The 20004-nt window shown below is 32.0% G+C and overlaps 1 protein-coding gene and 1 pseudogene across 7 annotated transcripts in view; both read left to right on the forward strand.

Annotated features, from left to right (window-relative positions):
• The window catches only part of LOC128161745 (FYVE, RhoGEF and PH domain-containing protein 4-like), a 49086-nt gene extending 38671 nt beyond the window's left edge, over positions 1 to 10415 (forward strand). For 6 of the 7 annotated variants that reach the window (XM_052825131.1, XM_052825130.1, XM_052825133.1 and 3 more), the window contains 10 exons: positions 1586 to 1669; positions 2367 to 2396; positions 4888 to 4967; positions 6277 to 6307; positions 6717 to 6800; positions 6979 to 7107; positions 7573 to 7719; positions 8568 to 8696; positions 8853 to 8998; positions 9562 to 10415. In XM_052825131.1, coding sequence (XP_052681091.1) covers positions 1586 to 1669; positions 2367 to 2396; positions 4888 to 4967; positions 6277 to 6307; positions 6717 to 6800; positions 6979 to 7107; positions 7573 to 7719; positions 8568 to 8696; positions 8853 to 8998; positions 9562 to 9688 — 987 coding nt within the window. In that variant the 3' untranslated portion in view covers positions 9689 to 10415. The remainder of the gene's footprint in view (positions 1 to 1585; positions 1670 to 2366; positions 2397 to 4887; positions 4968 to 6276; positions 6308 to 6716; positions 6801 to 6978; positions 7108 to 7572; positions 7720 to 8567; positions 8697 to 8852; positions 8999 to 9561) is intronic. The other variant, XM_052825132.1, reaches the window with a different exon arrangement.
• A 927-nt stretch (positions 10416 to 11342) lies between these two features.
• Positions 11343 to 15109, forward strand: LOC128161747 (FYVE, RhoGEF and PH domain-containing protein 2-like; annotated as a pseudogene).
• The last annotated feature ends 4895 nt before the right edge of the window (positions 15110 to 20004 follow it).

A 20004-nucleotide genomic window follows, 5' to 3' on the forward strand; every position in this document is an offset into this window, starting at 1 on the left:
GTTTAATCGGTTAGAAATGGTAAAAAAATGTAGCTAGATTATTTGTTATTTTAAAGAATGTAAGAACTTGTCTCAGCCAATAAAATACTCAACAACAAGTCTCCCAGTGTGGAAAATCTGTCAGGTCAAACACCCTGAAATTATATCATGCAGCACATAAATTCCATGATATTAAATTATAGTTTTACTGCATGCATTCAAACACAAGTTTGCCTCTATGATGTGTAGATATCACCGTGGAGTCATATTTATATGTGTGGGTCAATGTTCATGGGTTTGAATAGCCAAAATTTTCCCGGTTCGTGGGGATGTAATTTTGTAGGTAGCAAGTTTGGGATAATTTTGATAAATATTAAAGAAATTCTAGTATGTATATACGTTCATGTGGATGTAATTTGTGGACAAGGGGTTACCAATAAAATCCACAAACATTGGTCTCCTACAAACAATGATGACTCCACAGCATGTGAAATCAAATTTGCAATCCTAGTCTTTGCTAACTATTGGGAATAAGTCTTTTAATGTTTTGGATAATCATTATTGCATCACAAGTCATTGAATTCAATAGATCTATATATCAGCGTGATCAGAGAATAGAAATATTTTTTTCTGATAAATTTTACAAGGCTTTTTTAAAGCCTTATTTTCCCATGGCGGTTGAGTTTAATGTACAGATGGAATATTTTTAAGCCTGAGAATAAAACTATTAAAATACATAAAACTCATATCAGATTAAATTTACAGTTTTAACCAAAGGTCAATTGATTTATTAGCAATTTGAATGCAACAGGAAATTCAGGAAAATTTTAAATACTGGTATATATATATTCATAACAGATTAAAAATATAAGGAAATAATTAATTGAAAAAAATATGCAAGTGCATGCATGCAGGCATTGAAAATATTTGTATAATGCAGTTTTGATACATGCATGCATATATGAATGAACATGTAGAATATTCTATTCATGAATATTAAGAACCACAAGTCCTTGATAAAGAAACATATTACAATTGAACCAATAAGAATTTTTCTTTGGTGGTTCATGCTGCTAGTAAGGTAAAGAGCATTCCAGAAAAATAGAGAACCGGCTTAAGTGGTCTTTTCTAAACTTTTTTGTGTACTACTTTAACTATCAAAGCCCATTATGAACCACCAAAGAAAGCATAAATGCATGAATTCGCTATAGTATTACATACACCTTTTTCCTAATCTCTTTTAATTTATTTAAAGGTCCATAAAAAGTGAATTACTAGTAGTTAAAGTATGTACATGTATTACTATAGATTCCTAATTAAACGCGAGGAATTAATATCCCCATAAAATCGTGAAAAGCATATCTCGCGAATTTTAAAACCTACCCTAGCTTTTTTTTTTAGATATATGTATACTACATGAAACTATGATATATAACTTCAGCATTCGCGATTTTTCGTTCTCGCGATTTGATGGAAAACGGTTGAATCTTGGAATTAAGTGCTCGCTTAAAATAAGGAATCTACAGTATAAGACATTCACTATAAAAATCGCTCATTATTGTAATGTTGTGAAATATTTTCACTCCTTTTTCTGTTCTTTTCAAAGTTCAACGATCTGCTTTTGATCTGTGGAGAGGTACTGCTGGGTAATTACAAACTGAAGGCGGAGTTGACCATCGACGGTTTGGAGGTGAGTAATGCATGTAGAAAGCTAACTGTGGCACATTTATACATGTACTAGTAATCAGAAGTATTTTAACTCTGCACATTTAATTGCCATGAATATATTGCTCTTGTATTTTTTTTTGCAGTACAGTAAGAGTTTGGTTATAGTGAATTTCATGGGGACTAGCTGTCCCAAACATTTTCATGTTTGCTTTATATGCATGTAGTCTAGAGTACTGGCAACATTTATTTGTGTAAATTGATTTAATTGTTGTAAATGGCAATCCAAAAAAACAAAAAATAAATGTTTGGGAAAAAAAGAGAAAATCATCGTGGTATGTGAAAGAAAAATTAATCGCAATGTTTATTAAAAAAATTTTATTAGAAATTTTGTAATTCTAGATTTATTTTCTCTATGCTTTCAAAATTTCTATAAATTCATTATTTCTGTGTTTGATTTTTATTTCATGAATTCTTTTTAAATTAACAAAGAGTTATGCAGCAAAATTTGTGAAGGAATGTTAGAATACAGATTGTTGTATTAATGTTATTGTTGTATGTAGATTGTAGCTTATAAGCTATCATGATGTAATGTTAGGACACACGACATAGGAGCTAGTCATTGTTGTTCATCAAAGACAATTGCGACAGAGAAGGATCGAGTTTCAAAGAATTTTATGTAGCATGTTTCTATATTTGGATTGATCATTTTTTTTTTCTAGATAGAGGACAATATTACTCATGCTGACTGGGTATGTTGTCATGGAAATGGGCCCGCCTTAGCAACATTTAATTCCACATGCTTATAGCTGGCATTAACATAATTATATAAATACTATGCACTGTATACAAGGTTATTTTTGGCCCCGTGTTATTTTCGCTCTTCTACACTTGCAACATCTTCGCCCAGTATTGATTTTGCCCAGATAGTGTTGTGATAAAAGAGATGTAAATTAGACATTGGAATTTTCCTGGTCTTAAATTTTCCCATTGACAAGGAGGGCGAAGGGGGCGAAAATAAAACAATTAAGGGCCGATATTTTCCTGCAAACAGTATACCTTTTTATTACATGTATTTACCATTAATCTTACTTCCTTCCAACAATTTGTTCGAGACATGAAGATAACATTAAGTGATATAGGGAGAAAAATCAAGATTCTGTGTTATGATCATGCTAGAATGCTTATAAGTATAATTGAAGCCAAAGATCTCATTTTGTTTTCATTTCAATTAAAGAAATGTACAGCAATTTATTAACGAGAGAAATGATAAGAAATTTGGAAATTTTTGGCTCCTCAATTAAAGGAAAAGGTGGATAAACGAAACAATTCTCTGATCTGTTCCCAGAAATCTCATTTTGTCTTATTTGTCACAGATAATGAGAAAATATTCAATTTGTATTTAAAGGTAGGGAAGTAGTTTACTGTCTGTTAATTCATTAGATTGTAAAAATACAGACACAAACACGTGTAATTTTGTACACGTGGATTAGTATTAAATGACCTTTTGGTTATGCACATGCTAGCTAGTACATGTGCTACTACTTTTTTTCCCTACTAGTTCAGCAAGTACAATTTCATTAAAGAAAGATTATAATGTTTGGAATTGAAATACCAAGCATTATTTTATGTTCATGTTTTGCAATAATCAAAATCATTTTCATCTGTGAACTTTCATTATCATTCAGTCACCATAGGTCCAATTTTAATAAACATGCATTATGAATAATCAGTTTAAAATGAATCACCACAAAAAAAAATGTTTATAGAATTTATCAGGTGTGCAAGAGCATTTTAATGTAATATTTATTTCAACATGAGTTCAGTGCTTTAAAAGAATTTCTGCTATCTCAAATTCTAGTTTGATTTCTGCATTACCCATCTACATGCTTTAATGATCATTTATTTGCCATCTTCAAGTCATCTTCAAGTCATATTCAAAGAGAATCATTCTTAAAACAAATGCTTAAAACATACCTGTCCATTAAATTAGACTCAAAACCGAAACTATATATATATATATATATATATATATATATATATATATATATATATATATATATATATATATATATAATAAGCATATCAATATGGCAGCCAACACCATTGCCCATATTTTATCATGAGTATACTTTCACCTATAAATACCAGTGAAATTACCCAAATATAGTTTCCAGAGTATGCTTTATTTATAATAAACATCCGTATTAACTATTTTCCACAATTTAACCATAGATATCAAAGTCCATGATAACCACTTCCATTCCCCATAACTACATTGTACCAGTATCATTGTCCATGAAAACCAGATCATGTATCATGCTTACACATAGGTACCATTTAACATTTCCCTTGTAAAGATACTAGCATACATTTGCTTCATCAAAAATATACATTTATGTTTTTCATTATATGGTGATGCAAATGATACATATGTATGATATTAAATCTGTTTTTATTTTAAGGATAATTAAAGTCGGTGCAACTGCGCCGCTCTCAGTGGAGAGAAAAACTAATTCATTATTTGTTGAAATAGAAAAAAATAAATTATGATGTACATTGGGCCAAGGGGAGGAAACATAAAATAATTTGGTTCCTAAAGAATTGTTATTGTCAGTATGTGTTTACAAAAAAATGACAGCAACTTTTTCTTCACATTTGCAAATTATTAAAGGACATCTGACATGTTTTCTGACAGACATGAATGATAAATTGAGTATATTAAGATCAATATTATTAATTCATTATAATGGTTCAAGGAAATTAAATCATTGCATGCTTTTGATTTACAAAGAGTCATGGTCTTTTAGGAATATAAAACTGGGAATACCGCTTAACAGTTTGTATATATCTGTATTTTAAAATCAAAAAGCTTTCTCATAACTTAATAAGCACTGTACTACCGGTATATGAAATATTAATTTTATAAGGTGAAAGTTTTTAAAGGCTTAAATAAATGCAATTTTGAATAGAGTTTATAGTACAGTGTTTTTAATATTTATTCCATTTTGAAGACTTAATACAATTTAGAATAGAGTTGTTACCACTATTATTTCTTTCAATGAACAAAATGTTACTTCATTAATACTTTCAGTAACACAAGATATCTATACCATCTAGCATCGACGTTGTATTATACAAAGAATGTATTGTTTCCATGTTTGTTGTGTTTAAGCGTATTTGTAATAAATGTGGTTATAATTGTTGATAACGCAGGTACTATTTTTGTTTGTATTTTTACAGATACTCGAAGGGGAAAATATTGACATTCCAAACACATTTTACGTCAAAAGCCGACACAAAATCATCCAGTTCTTAGACGAGTAAGTATATATACAGGGACCAAAACACAACCATGTGTTGTGTAGTCATTTTGAATATTTGAAAATAGGTTGAAATACATGTTATATTTTGACAGCATTATGTCAGTTTATCAGTGATATTTGTTCAATGAATTGTCAAATGACAGGGGCTAATCCCTTTTTGACCTTAATTTCAATGTAACCATAGAGTTAGCTGCTATGATTAGAGTTGTGTTAACTAAAGCCAATATGTTACTTGAAATAGTGGCCTCTTGATTTACATGTATATTGACTTACAAGCTTACATTGAAATTAAGGTCAAAACGGGCATTGGCCCCATGTGGGTCACATAAAATGCCAATATGTTACTTGAAATAGTGGCCTCTTGATTTACATGTACATTGACTTACAAGCTTACATTGAAATTAAGGTCAAAACGGGCATTGGCCCCTGTGGGTCACATAAAATGCATTGAATATATAAAATTATTATGACATGTTCAATGATGGTTGTAATTGGTTTGATCGACCGTAGGCCTCCAATTTGAACTCAGGATTTGAAATTTTTTCTGATAAGCTGCCCAGTTAAGAGTTCAGTTAAAACTAATAATTATTCTTTGCTATTATTATTTTTGATCAACATTCTACATCAGATGTTGTAGATTTTTACAAAAAATTATATGCGGCCATCCAGGCATATATACAGATTAGTCATAGATTAATATCGTACATAGCAAAAATATACTTGGATGTACTGTCAAATGAGTAATGTGGGGTTATTTAGGAAACCTAGACTTTTTTTTCAGATTTATCTGATATTGTTATGAAAGTTATAATATTTAATTTTTAAATAAATAAATGATTTTTTAGTACAGTATGTTAAAAACATAAATATATATATATATATATATATATATATATATATATATATATATATATATATATATATATATATATATATATATATACACACACATTAAAAAAATATTAATATAAAGAATGATATACACCTTAGGGGTTCTTATATTTTTATGAGAGATTGGCTGGAAAAGGATTACTATCGATTACAGGAAGATAGTTTCTCAAATCAGCAGAAAATTTGATTTTGAAAGATAGCATGATGCTTTATTAAGAAGTATGTAAGTAAAATAGGCAAAAAACTCTGGATAAAGGAGTAAATATGAACAAAAGCCCCTGACCAGGTAGATTTGATAGTGTTGATATTGTCAAGATTTAGTTGTAACAAATAAAAATTCAAATGAATCTTCCGTTTTTTTTTATTGATGGTTCAGTATCTTTTTTAATTGCAATCTATTATTTTGTGATTGCAGAAATCCTGGTGAAGAAAGTAGTTGGTGCGAGGTATGTATATGCTGTTAAGGCAGAATATTAAGACTACTGTATACAGAGAAATATTTGCCTTCGTTTTTATTTCATCAGTTTTGTCCTACGTCAGCGGGTGAATTTAAGACTGGGCAAATTCCAATGTCTTAAATTATCACTCTTTCAACACGACTTTCTGTGGGCAAATTCGAAACGGGGCAATTTAACTGTTTGCAAGTGATGAAAGGACAGGGCAATTTAACTGTTTGTAAGTGATGAATGGCAAAAATAACATGGGGCGAAAAAAACCCTGTATACAGTATGTATGATAGAGGTCTCTAAGGGCCTACAGAGACATTTTGCACAAATGCATTTCTCACAGTTATTATTATAGTAGATATTCTATTTCAATGCAGTTCTGATGCAATTTTTTCCTTTCACATTTCAGAGTATCAAAAATGTGATCAAAGATTATAAAGTAAGAAAACCTTCAGTACGAGCAGGGGAGTTACCACCATGCAATGGAGGAGAGGTAATGGAAATTACAAGCAGAATATACTGAAGCTTGATCCATATTCAAGGCCAAAGATTTCACCTGGATTTAATTAAAAATAAGTTTTGATGTGGCATCAATCTTGTAAAATGTCTATTATGTATATAATCATATTAATTTTTTATAATTGGGATTTTGTCTATCCTCTTTGAATAAGGTGTCGGAAAACGATCTCGGCAATGTGGCCCCACACTGGATCAAGGACGATGAGGTCTCGATGTGTCAGCTGTGCAGCAAATCATTTACAGCGTTAAAACGGCGGCACCATTGTCGTGCATGTGGAAGGGTGTGTATATCCTTAAATGTATATTACCAGTACACTAAAGAACTGTTTCTTGATGTATGAGTTTGCATACATGTATGCAGGTATATAGATTGAAAAAAACCTCTGCATTCACAAATTTATCCTCTCCAGCTTTAACTGAAAATCTATTATTGCCCATTTATGAATGAATATTAAGTTTTTATAAATTAAATTCAACATAAAATAATTATATGTTTTTTCCATTCTTGCTTTCTTTAAAGAAATGTTTCTTCAAAATTTAATTTCATTAAGCATCATATGCTTTATATTTGTTTCTGACACAAATACAGACATAGTTAAAAGGATGGATATCTAGACATTTCTTTATATATTATTAATTAACCACATTTTTTTACCTGCGTTGATATTCCATTATATGAATATGAACTATAGCTTAGATAATTTAGAAGAGACAAGCCGCAAAGCATTGTCTTTCTATTGATACAGGTTGTATGCGGAAAGTGTTCATCAAAAAAGAGTAATTTAGCGTATGACAACAACAAGCCAAATCGGGTCTGTGATAAATGTTTCGTCATCCTGAAAAACGTGGATGGAAAGGTGGTGGACCAGAAAGTTCCTAAAGGGGTCAAATTGGTAAGTAAAAGGGTCAAATATCTGCAGATTAATATTGAAAATAGGATAATGTAAATTCCTTATTTTACACGAGTACTTAATACCGTGAAACTGCTGTTTTGCATCAGATCACTAAAATATAAAATGGCGTGGACGAATTTTTGTTTTGATTTCATATGATAGCTCAAAAACTGTGAAAAAATGAAAACATGATTTTAAAATCCGGGAGGATTTCTTTTTACGATTTTATGTGGAAATTAATTCCTCGCCTTTGATATGGAATTTACAGTAGTGTGTCAATCTCGTAACAAGATAGCTGAAAAGTTGTTCAAATGTTTGCTGATTAGTATGGGGAGTGTTCTGCCTGAAATATATATCAAGTAATAATAATCATGATTAAATCCAATAAAGCCCAAAGGGCTTTATTATAGATTTGAAGTTTCCCGGACCGAAATTATCTCCTAATAATATTCAAAGAATTATTCCTTATTACTTATATTTACATTATTTTCAGCAATTACACGATGAAATATCTTAATATAAATAAGCAAACCCTAATTATAGGTCATATTGAATTAATTGGACTGTATAGTACAAAATTGATACATAATGTTATCACAGACAAAGACACTGAAAAATGTAAATAAGTAATTTTAGTTTTTGTCTATTTCTCTGCAGTTCTGTAATTTAAATTTATATCAGATTTTAATATTCAATAAAACAAATCAGGAATGATTTAAGTGTTCAAAATTGTGTGTCATTCTATACGCATTGTAAAGTACTTAAGCGTGTACCAATATGTATGTGTAAGTATACAGCAATTCTTTTCTCTATGAAACTTGAATATCCCACCTGTTTTTTTGCTACAGATGAATGCTAATGACCCCTCTATTCTCTCTGGGTACCTCCAGAAGAGCATGGATCGAGGCAAGACTTGGAACAAGAGATGGTTTGTCATTACCAAGGAGTTTGCCATGTACGAATTTAAGGCTCACCATGTGAGTATTTGAAGTCTTCCTGTGTTGGAGGGTGCCCAAATTTGTTGTTCTACTTTGTGTGTACCCATAGTATACAGGCACTCATGCAAGATTAAATAGAATGGAGAGTGTTACAAAAGTATGCCATTATACTTTTTCCCTTTTCCTCCCAAACAGGATATCTATGCCATAGCAACCCTACCATTACCTGGTTACCAAGTAATATTTCCTGTGGACAACATCGAGAATGTCTTTTGTTTGAGTCACCAGCAGAAACTTCCTCCCACTTATCTACAGTCCGAGTGTACTGCAAGCAGAGACAGGTAAAATTCCAATAACACAGACCCCCACCTGCAAACTTGTAGTCTAAGAGTTAATAATTTATAAAACTTAAGAAATTATGAACATTTATTTTTTTGTTTTTTTTTCTCGCAAGAGGTGTTAATATTATAATTGTTGTACGTAAATCATGATCCATTTTTATGTGAAAGTTTTTGTGTTTATGCACAGGCCTCTGAATTTCTAATAAGCCATATTTTGTATACTGTAAATTCTTAAATAAATATGAGGAATTAATATCCGTGTAAAATCGCGGGAAGCATCTTTCGCGGATTTTAAAATCTCACCATTATTTTCTGAGAGTTAAAAACTATAAGAAATGAGGAGAAAAGTTCAACGTTCGCGATTTTATATTCTCGCGATTTGAAACAAACCAGCGGGATCGCGGAATTAAGTACTCGCGTAATATAAGGAATTTACAGTACATACCATCTCTATATGTAAATACACCAGGGTGTGTTTCTGTATAGAGAGGGTAAAAATTCGGTAGAGGCCTGTGGTTACAATACTAACCAATCGTTTTGATTATACCCTCTTGACTTGATAGATGGTTGAATGTACTAAAAAAGATGGTAAACTTGGAGCTTCCCGAGGAATCGAACCGAAACTCCACTCATTCCTCCGAGAGTTCCGGAAGCCAGAACGCAGAAGATGGCTGTGACAAGACGTCCTAGTTGAATTAGCTGCACAATACATGAAACTCAAACTAGAGAGCACAACTGAACTAACTTATAACATGGAAGTCAGTTTCCTCTATGGTGAAAACATCTCATAAGCTGTAACATAGTGGATAAACTCTGATTATGTGAAAGTCGACTTTTTGTGCATATCAAATGAAAGTTGGTGACCACTACTTTATCTGAGAGTTAGCTCTAGTGAGCACATCAACCTGAATTTTAGTGGATAACCACTAAAATCTAGAAAGTCAGGTCTAGATAATGCATCAACTGAGACCGATGGTGGCCATTTATAACAGAAAAGTCAGCTTAAAAGAGTGTCACAACAGCAATATATTGGATAGCAAATCGTATCATAAGATCATTGAATCATCATTCATTATGAACTTTGAACAAGAAAAGTATATATCTATATATGCAATAGATTCATTCTGGTTTGTTGTAAATAAAAAGCAATTTATCCATAACTGATTAATTAACAGACAATCTAATGTCAGATGAGAAATTTTGCACATTTTGTAATTTGCCATAATATGTGATGTTTCTTTTTTATATATATATTTTTTTTTCAATTTTCTGATACATGTAACAGGAACAACTTGGATATGGGGGGTGGGGGTATAGATGGATATTGTTTGCTAATTGGTTATCTCAAGGCTTGAAGAGATAGAAATGTGATATAAAGGAGTTTGAAAATGTATCCTTTAAAAGGATGCATTTATAATATATAAAGATAAACTGTAACTTAGTTTGTGGTTTAACAGTGATTATGAAACTATATCAGATTGAGATATATAACATGCGTCACCGACGACAAGCGGAGGCGTTGATGTTGGGTCCTTTTTTTTTTAACTTTATTTGAAATTGCTTCACGTGTCTTAACTGCTTCAATTTACATGCATTTAAATGGATTTATGTGGATTCTAATATTTTGCTATAATTGTGTTATTTTTGTTTTTTTGGTAATCCCCATAGTTTTTATTTTGAAATTGTAAATGTGATGTTTTTTGATATAATGTATCACAAATCATAGGGTTTTGAGATTATGTATCACCATTATGATTTTAAGATACATGTACTAAGTGTATGTTTGCCTGTTATGTTGTACAGCTGCCGTGTATCTAGCATTTCAGTTTCATTACATATGAACAGTTGTTAGTCAGAATTATATTAACTGGTTCCATTCATCAATAAATGCTGAAATATTTCTACAAAAATCATATTCATTGTTTTTATTTTATTTTTGGGAGTTGATTTTAATCAACTCTCCTATGCAGTTACTCTGACAAACCGAAAGTGAAACAGTGTTTGGACCAAAGCACAGTTCACCGCCGCTGGCAAGAATTAGTTCTTGAGAATAATTGATAAATCCGAATAATGTATGCTAAAGCATTGTTTCTCAAGGAAACATATTTATAAATACCTTGAAAATAGTCCGATTTTGAATGGTACGAGCAATTTAGTTATTTTTTGTAGTTGTATGTATTCTTACGCCAGAGTTCAATATAGTCTCGTTCAACTCGACGCTCGGCTGTCACCGTAAATCTCCGACAAGCAGAGAGTCTCTCTTGCTTGTCGGAGATTAACGACGAGAGCCGAGCGTTTGGTTGTTCAATATTGCTTGGATCTATAAATATTCCAGAAATATTTCTATCACTGATACATAGTATGATTGAATTTATTCTACCTTTAAATATTATTTAACATGATTCATATGGGGTTTTATCAACATTTTTGTGTCGAAAAAGTCCGAAAATTCATATTATAAAAACGGGCAGATTAAAACTACCTGTACTTATTATGAAATTAACATATCATAAAAACAAGAAAACCTTCAGTACGAGCAGCGGAGTTACCAATTTGCAATGGAGGAGAGGTAATGGAAATTACAAGCAGAATATACTGAAGTTTGATCCATATTCAAGGCCAAAGATTTCACCTGGATTTAATTAAAAAAAGTTTTGATGTGGCATTAACCTTGTAAAATGTCTATTATGTATATAATCATATTAATTTTAATTTTTTCAATTGAGATTTTGTCTATCCTCTTTGAATAAGGTGTCGGAAAACGATCTCGGCAATGTGGCCCCACACTGGATCAAGGACGATGAGGTCTCGATGTGTCAGCTGTGCAGCAAATCATTTACAGCGTTAAAACGGCGGCACCATTGTCGTGCTTGTGGAAGGGTGTGTATATCCTAAAATGTATATTACCAGTACACTAAAGAACTGTTTCTTGATGTTTTAGTTTGTATACATGTATGCAGGTATATAGATTGTAAAAAACCCTCGGCATTCACAACTTTATCCTCTCCAGTTTTAACTGAAAATCTATTTTTGCCCATTTATGAATGAATATAAAGTTTTTATAAATTAAATTCAACATATGTTTTTCCATTCTTGCTTTCTTTAAAGAAATGTTACTTCAAAATTTAATTTCATTAAGCATTATATGCTTTAAATTTGTTTCTGACACAAATACAGACATAGTTAAAAGGATGGATATCTAGTCATTTCTTTTTATATTACAGGAATATGAACTGTAGCTTAGATAATTTAGAAGAGACAAGCTGCAAAGCATTGTCTTTCTATTAATACAGGTTGTGTGCGGAAAGTGTTCATCAAAATAGAGTAATTTAGCGTATGACAACAACAAGCCAAATCGGGTCTGTGATAAATGTTTCGTCATCCTGAAAAACGTGGATGGAAAGGTGGTGGACCAGAAAGTTCCTAAAGGGGTCAAATTGGTAAGTAAAGGGGTCAAACTGGTAAGTAAAAGGGTCAAATATCTGCAGATTAATATTGAAAATAGGATACTGTAAATTCCGTATTTTACACGAGCACTTAATACCGTGAAACTGCTGTTTTGCATCAAATCACTAAAATATAAAATGGCGAGGACCAATTTTTGTTTTGATTTCATATGATAGCTCAAAAACTCTAAAAAATAAGAATATGATTTTAAAATCCGGGAGGACTGCTTTTTACGATTTTATGTGGAAATTAATTCTTCGCATTTGATATGGAATAAAAAAACTGAACTTTATTTATTTTACAACGATCGATGAGCAAGTTCTACAACTTATATTAATATATCTCGTTGACACGGATGTTAGCGCGAGGGGGTCATTGGTGTGGGAGGAGGCCGGAGTACCTGGAGAGAACCCACGTGTCCAAGTGGGCTCCCGCCATACCCTATCACATGCAACCACTGTCGATCACGCGGATCAAACTCGGATCGCAGCGGTGAAAAGCGAGTGCATTGTCCACTACGCTACTTGGAAATTAGCGTAGTGATATGGAATTTACAGTAGTGTGTCAATCTCGTAACAAGTTAGCTGAAAAGTTGTTCAAATGTTTGCTGATTAGTATGGGGAGTGTTCTGCATGAAATATATATCAAGGAATAATAATCATGATTAAATCCAATAAAGCCCAAAGGGCTTTATTATAGATTTGATCTTTCCCGGACCGAAATTATCACCTCATAATATTCAAAGAATTATTCCTTATTACTTATATTTACATTATTTTCAGCAATTACACGATGAAATATCTTAATATAAATAAGCAAACCCTAATTATATGTCATATTGAATTAATTGGACTGTATAGTACAAAATTGATACATAATGTTATCACAGACAAAGACACTGAAAAATGTAAATAAGTAATTTTAGTTTTTGTCTATTTCTCTGCAGTTCTGTAATTTAAATTTATATCAGATTTTAATATTCAATATAACAAATCAGGAATGATTTCAGTGCTCAAAATTGTGTGTCATTCTGTACGCATTGTATAAAAGTACTTAAGCTTGTACCAATATGTATGTGTAAGTATACAGCAATTCCTTTCTCCATGAAACTTGAGTATTCCACCTGTTTATTTCCTACAGATGAATGCCAATGACCCCTCTATTCTCTCTAGGTACCTCCAGAAGAGCATGGATCGAGGCAAGACTTGGAACAAGAAATGGTTTGTCATTACCAAGGAGTTTGCCATGTACGAATTTAAGGCTCACCATGTGAGTATTTGAAGTCTTCCTGTGTTGGAGGGTGCACACATTTGTTGTTCTACTTTGTGTGTATACAGGCACTCATGCAAGATTAAATAGAATGGAGAGTGTTACAAAAGTATGCCATTATATTTTTTCCTTTTCCCTCCCAAACAGGATATCTATGCCATAGCAACCCTACCATTACCTGGCTACCAAGTAATATTTCCTGTGGACAACATCGAGAATGTCTTTTGTTTGAGTCACCAGCAGAAACTTCCTCCCACTTATCTACAGTCCGAGTGTACTGCAAGCAGAGACAGGTCAAATTCTAATAACACAGACCCTCCACCTGATGTGTTAATTGTTTATAAAACTTAAGAAATTATCAACTTTAATTTTTTTGTTCTTTTTTCTCGCTAGAGGTGTTAATATTGTAATTGTAGTAGTACATCATGATCCATTTTTATGTGAATCTTTTTGTGTTTATGCACAGGCCTTTGAATTTCTAATAAGGCATATTTTGTATACTGTAAATTCCTAAATAAACGCGAGGAATTAATATCCGTGTAAAATTGCGAGAAGCATCATTCGCGGATTTTAAAATCTCACCATTATTTTCTGAGAGTTGAAAACTATAAGAAATAAGGAGAAAAGTTCAACGTTCGCGATTTTATATTCTCCCGATTTGAAACAAACCAGCGGGATCGCGGAATTAAGTACTCGCGTAATATAAGGAATTTACAGTACATACCATCTCTATATGTAAATACACCAGGGTGTGTTTCTGTATAGAGAGGGTAAAAATTCGGTAGAGGCCTGTGGTTACAATCGTTTTGAATATACCCTCTTGACTTGATAGATGGTTGAATGTACTAAAAAAGATGGTGAACTTGGAGCTTTCTGAGGAATCGAACCGAAACTCCACTCATTCCTCCGAGAGTTCCGGAAGCCAGAACGCAGAAGATGGCTGTGACAAGACGTCCTAGTTGAATTAGCTGTACAACACATGAAATTCAAATTAGAGAGCACAACTGAACTAACTTATAACATGGAAGTCAGTTTCTTCATTGGTGAAAACATCTCATAAGCTGTAACATAGTGGATAAACTCTTATTACAGTGTATGTGAAAGTCAACTTTTTGTGCATATCAAATGAAAGTTGGTGACCACTACTTTACCTGAGAGTTAGTTCTATAGTAAGCACATCAACCTGAATTTTAGTGGGTAACCACTAAAAGCTGGAAAGTCAGGTCTAGATAGTGCATCAACTGAGACCGATGGTGGCCATTTATTATAACAGAAAAGTCAGCTTAAAAGAGTGTCACAACAGCAATGTATTGGACAGCAAATCGTATCATAAGATCATTGAATCATCATTCATTATGAACTTTGAACAAGAAATTAAGTATATATATATATATATATATATATATATATATATATATATATATATATATATATATATATATATATATATATATATATATATATATATATGCATCAAATTCATTCTGGTTTGTTGTAAATAAAAAGCAATTTATCCATAACTGATTAATTAACAGACAATCTAATGTCAGATGAGAAATTTTGCACATTTTGTAATTTGCCATAATATGTGATGTTTCTTTTTTATATATATATTTTTTTTCAATTTTCTGATACATGTAACAGGAACAACTTGGATATGGGGGTGGGGGTATAGATGGATATTGTTTGCTAATTGGTTATCTCAAGGCTTGAAGAGATAGAAATGTGATATAAAGGAGTTTGAAAATGTATCCTTTAAAAGGATGCATTTATAATATATAAAGATAAACTGTAACTCAGTTTGTGGTCTAACAGTGATTATGAAACTATATCAGATTGAGATATAACATGCGTCACCGACGACAAGCGGAGGCGTTGATGTTGGGTCCTTTTTTTTTTTTAACTTTATTTGAAATTGCTTCACGTGTCTTAACTGCTTCAATTTACATGCATTTAAATGGATTTATGTGGATTCTAATATTTTGCTATAATTGTGTTATTTTTGTTTTTTTTGGTAATCCCCATAGTTTTTATTTTGAAATTGTAAATGTGATGTTTTTTGATATAATGTATAACAAATCATAGGGTTTTGAGATTATGTATCACCATTATGATTTTAAGATACATGTACTAAGTGTATGTTTGCCTGTTATGTTGTACAGCTGCCGTGTATCTAGCATTGCAGTTTCATTACATATGAACAGTTGTTAGTCAGAATTATATTAACTGGTTCCATTCATCAATAAATGCTGAAATATTTCTACAAAAATCATATTCATTGTTTTTATTTTATTTTTGGGAGTTGATTTTAATCAACTCTCTTATGCAGTTACTCTGACAAACCGAAAGTGAAACAGTGTTTGGACCAAAGCACAGATCACCTCCGCTGGCAAGAATTAGTTCTTGAGAATAATTGATAAATCCGAATAATGTATGCTAAAGCATTGTTTGTCAAGGAAACATATTTATAAATACCTTGAAAGTAGTCCGATTTTAAATGATACGAACAATTTAGTTATTTTTTGTAGTTGTATGTATTCTTACGCCAGAGTTCAATATAGTCTCGTTCAACTCGACGCTCGGCTGTCTCCGTAAATCTCCGACAAGCAGAGAGTCTCTCTTGCTTGTCGGAGATTAACGACGAGAGCCGAGCGTTTGGTTGTTCAATATTGCTTGGATCTATGAATTTTCCAGAAATATTTCTATCACTGATACATAGTATGATTGAATTTATTCTACCTTTTAATATTATTTAACATGATTCATATGGGGTTTTATCAACATTTTTGTGTCGAAAAAGTCCGAAAATTCATATTATAAAAACGTGCTTAATTCAAATACAGATAAGAAACTACCTGTACTTGTCATGAAAATAACATATCATAATAACAAGAAAACCTTCAGTACGAGCAGCAGAGTTACCACCATGCAATGGAGGAGAAGGAATGGAAAATACAAGCAGAATATACTGAAGCTTGATCCATATTCAAGGCCAAAGATTTCACCTGGATTTAATTTTTAAAAAAGTTTTGATGTGGCATCAATCTTGTAAAATGTCTATTATGTATATAATCATATTAATTTTTTATAATTGGGATTTTGTCTATCCTCTTTGAATAAGAGGTCGGAAAACGATCTCGGCAATGTGGCCCAACACTGGATCAAGGACGATGAGGTTTCGATGTGTCAGCTGTGCAGCAAATCATTTACAGCGCAAAGGGCTTTATGATAGATTTGATCTTTCTAGGTCCGAAATTATCACCTCATAATATTCAAAGAATTATTCCTTATTACTTATATTTACATTATTTTCAGCAATTACACGATGAAATATCTTAATATAAATAAGCAAACCCTAATTATATGTCATATTGAATTAATTGGACTGTATAGTACAAACTTGATACATAATGTTATCACAGACAAAGACACTGAAAAATGTAAATAAGTAATTTTAGTTTTTGTCTATTTCTCTGCAGTTCTGTAATTTAAATTTATATCAGATTTTAATATTCAATATAACAAATCAGGAATGATTTCAGTGCTCAAAATTGTGTGTCATTCTGTACGCATTGTATAAAAGTACTTAAGCGTGTACCAATATGTATGTGTAAGTATACAGCAATTCCTTTCTCTATGAAACTTGAGTATTCCACCTGTTTTTTGCTACAGATGAATGCCAATGACCCCTCTATTCTCTCTGGGTACCTCCAGAAGAGCATGGATCGAGGCAAGACTTGGAACAAGAGATGGTTTGTCATTACCAAGGAGTTTGCCATGTACGAATTTAAGGCTCACCATGTGAGTATTTGAAGTCTTCCTGTGTTGGAGAGTGCCCAAATTTGTTGTTCTACTTTGTGTATACAGGCACTCATGCTAGATTAAATAGGATGGAGAGTGGTGCAAAAGAATGCCATTATATTTTTCGTTTTCCTCCCAAACAGGATATTTATGCCATAGCAACCCTACCATTACCAGGTTACCAAGTAATATTTCCTGTGGACAACATCGAGAATGTCTTTTGTTTGAGTCACCAGCAGAAACTTCCTCCCACTTATCTACAGTCCGAGTGTACTGCAAGCAGAGACAGGTAAAATTCCAATTACACAGATCCCCACCTGATGTGTTAATTGTTTATAAAACTTAAGGAATTAACAACATCCATTTTTTTTTTCTCGCAAGAGGTGTTGATATTGTAATTGTAGTAGTACATCATGATCCATTTTTATGTGAAACTTTTTGTGTTTATGCACAGGCCTCTGAATTTCTAATAAGCCATATTTTGTATGCAGTAAATTCCTAAATAAATGTGAGGAATTAATATCCGTGTAAAATCGCGGGAAGCATCTTTCGCGGATTTTAAAATCTCACCATTATTTTCTGAGAGTTGAAAACTATAAGAAATAAGGAGAAAAGTTCAACGTTCGCGATTTTATATTCTCGCGATTTGAAACAAACCAGCGGGATCGCGGAATTAAGTACTCGCGTAATATAAGGAATTTACAGTACATACCATCTCTATATGTAAATACACCAGGGTGTGTTTCTGTATAGAGAGGGTAAAAATTCGGTAGAGGCCTGTGGTTACAATCGTTTTGATTATACCCTCTTGACCTGATAGATGGTTGAATGTACTAAAAAAGATGGTGAACTTGGAACTTCCCGAGGAATCGAACCGAAACTCCACTCATTCCTCCGAGAGTTCCGGAAGCCAGAACGCAGAAGATGGCTGTGACAAGACGTCCTAGTTGAATTAGCTGCACAACACATGAAACTCAAACTAGAGAGCACAACTGAACTAACTTATAACATGGAAGTCAGTTTCTTCTATGGTGAAAACATCTCATAAGCTGTAACATAGTGGATAAACTCTGATTATGTGAAAGTCGACTTTTTGTGCATATCAAATGAAGATATGTATCTGAGAGTTAGCTCTAGTGAGCACATAAAAACCTGAATTTTAGTGGGTAACCACTAAAAGCTGGAAAGTCAGGTCTAGATAATACATCAACTGAGACCGATGGTGGCCATTTATAACAGAAAAGTCAGCTTAAAAGAGTGTCACAACAGCAATGTATTGGACAGCAAATCGTATCATAAGATCATTGAATCATCATTCATTATGAACTTTGAACAAGAAAAGTATATATATATATATATATATATATATATATATATATATATATATATATATATATATATATATATATATATATATATATATATATATGCAATAAATTCATTCTGGTTTGTTGTAAATAAAAAGCAATTGATCCATAACTGATTAATTAACAGGCAATCTAATGTCAGATAAGTAATTTTGCACATTTTGTAATTTGCCGTAATATGTGGTTTCTTTTTTATATATATTTTTTTTTCAATTTTCTGATAACAGGAACAACTTGGATATAGGGGTATACCGGTAGATGGATATTGTTTGCTAATTGGTTATCTCAAGGCTTGAAGAGATAGAAAATGTGATATAAAGGAGTTTGAAAATGTATCCTTTAAAAGGATGCATTTATAATATATAAATATAAACTGTAACTCAGTTTGTGGTCAAACAGTGATTATGAAACTATATCAGATTGAGATATAACATGTGTCACTAACGACAAGCGGAGGCGTTGATGTTGGGTCCCTTTTTTTTATAACTTTATTTGAAATTGCTTCATGTGTCTTAACTGCTTCAATTTACATTTTTAATGAATTCATGTGGATTCTAATAGTTCGCTATAATTGCGTTATTTTTGTTTTCTTTTTTGTTTTTGGTAATTCCCATAGTTTTTATTTTGAATTTGTAAATGTGATGTGTTTTGATATAATGTATCACAAATCATAGGGTTTTGAGATTATGTATCACCATTATGATTTTAAAATACGTGTACTAAGTGTATGTTTGCGTGTTATGTTGTACAGCTGCATTGTATCTAGCATTGCAGTTTCATTACATATGAACAGTTGTTAGTCAGAATTATATTAACTGGTACCATTCATCAATAAATGCTGAAATATTTCTACAAAAATCATATTCATTGTTTTTAATTTATTTATTTTTAAATGACTCTCCCAATTCTCTCTCTCTCTCTCTCTCTCTCTCTCTCTCTCTCTCTCTCTCTCTCTCTCTCTCTCTCTCTCTCTCTCTCTCCACACACACTAAATGGAGTTTACAACACAAAAAAGCCCTATATGACCAACTTTTAGATTGGATAAAAACTGAAAAAATGAACTTTATTTATTTTACAACGATTGATAAGCAAGTTCTACAACTTATATTAATATCTCTCGTT

This window comes from Crassostrea angulata, chromosome 8, assembly GCF_025612915.1.
Source record: "Crassostrea angulata isolate pt1a10 chromosome 8, ASM2561291v2, whole genome shotgun sequence".
In the NCBI taxonomy this organism is placed as follows: Eukaryota; Metazoa; Mollusca; class Bivalvia; order Ostreida; family Ostreidae; genus Magallana; species Magallana angulata.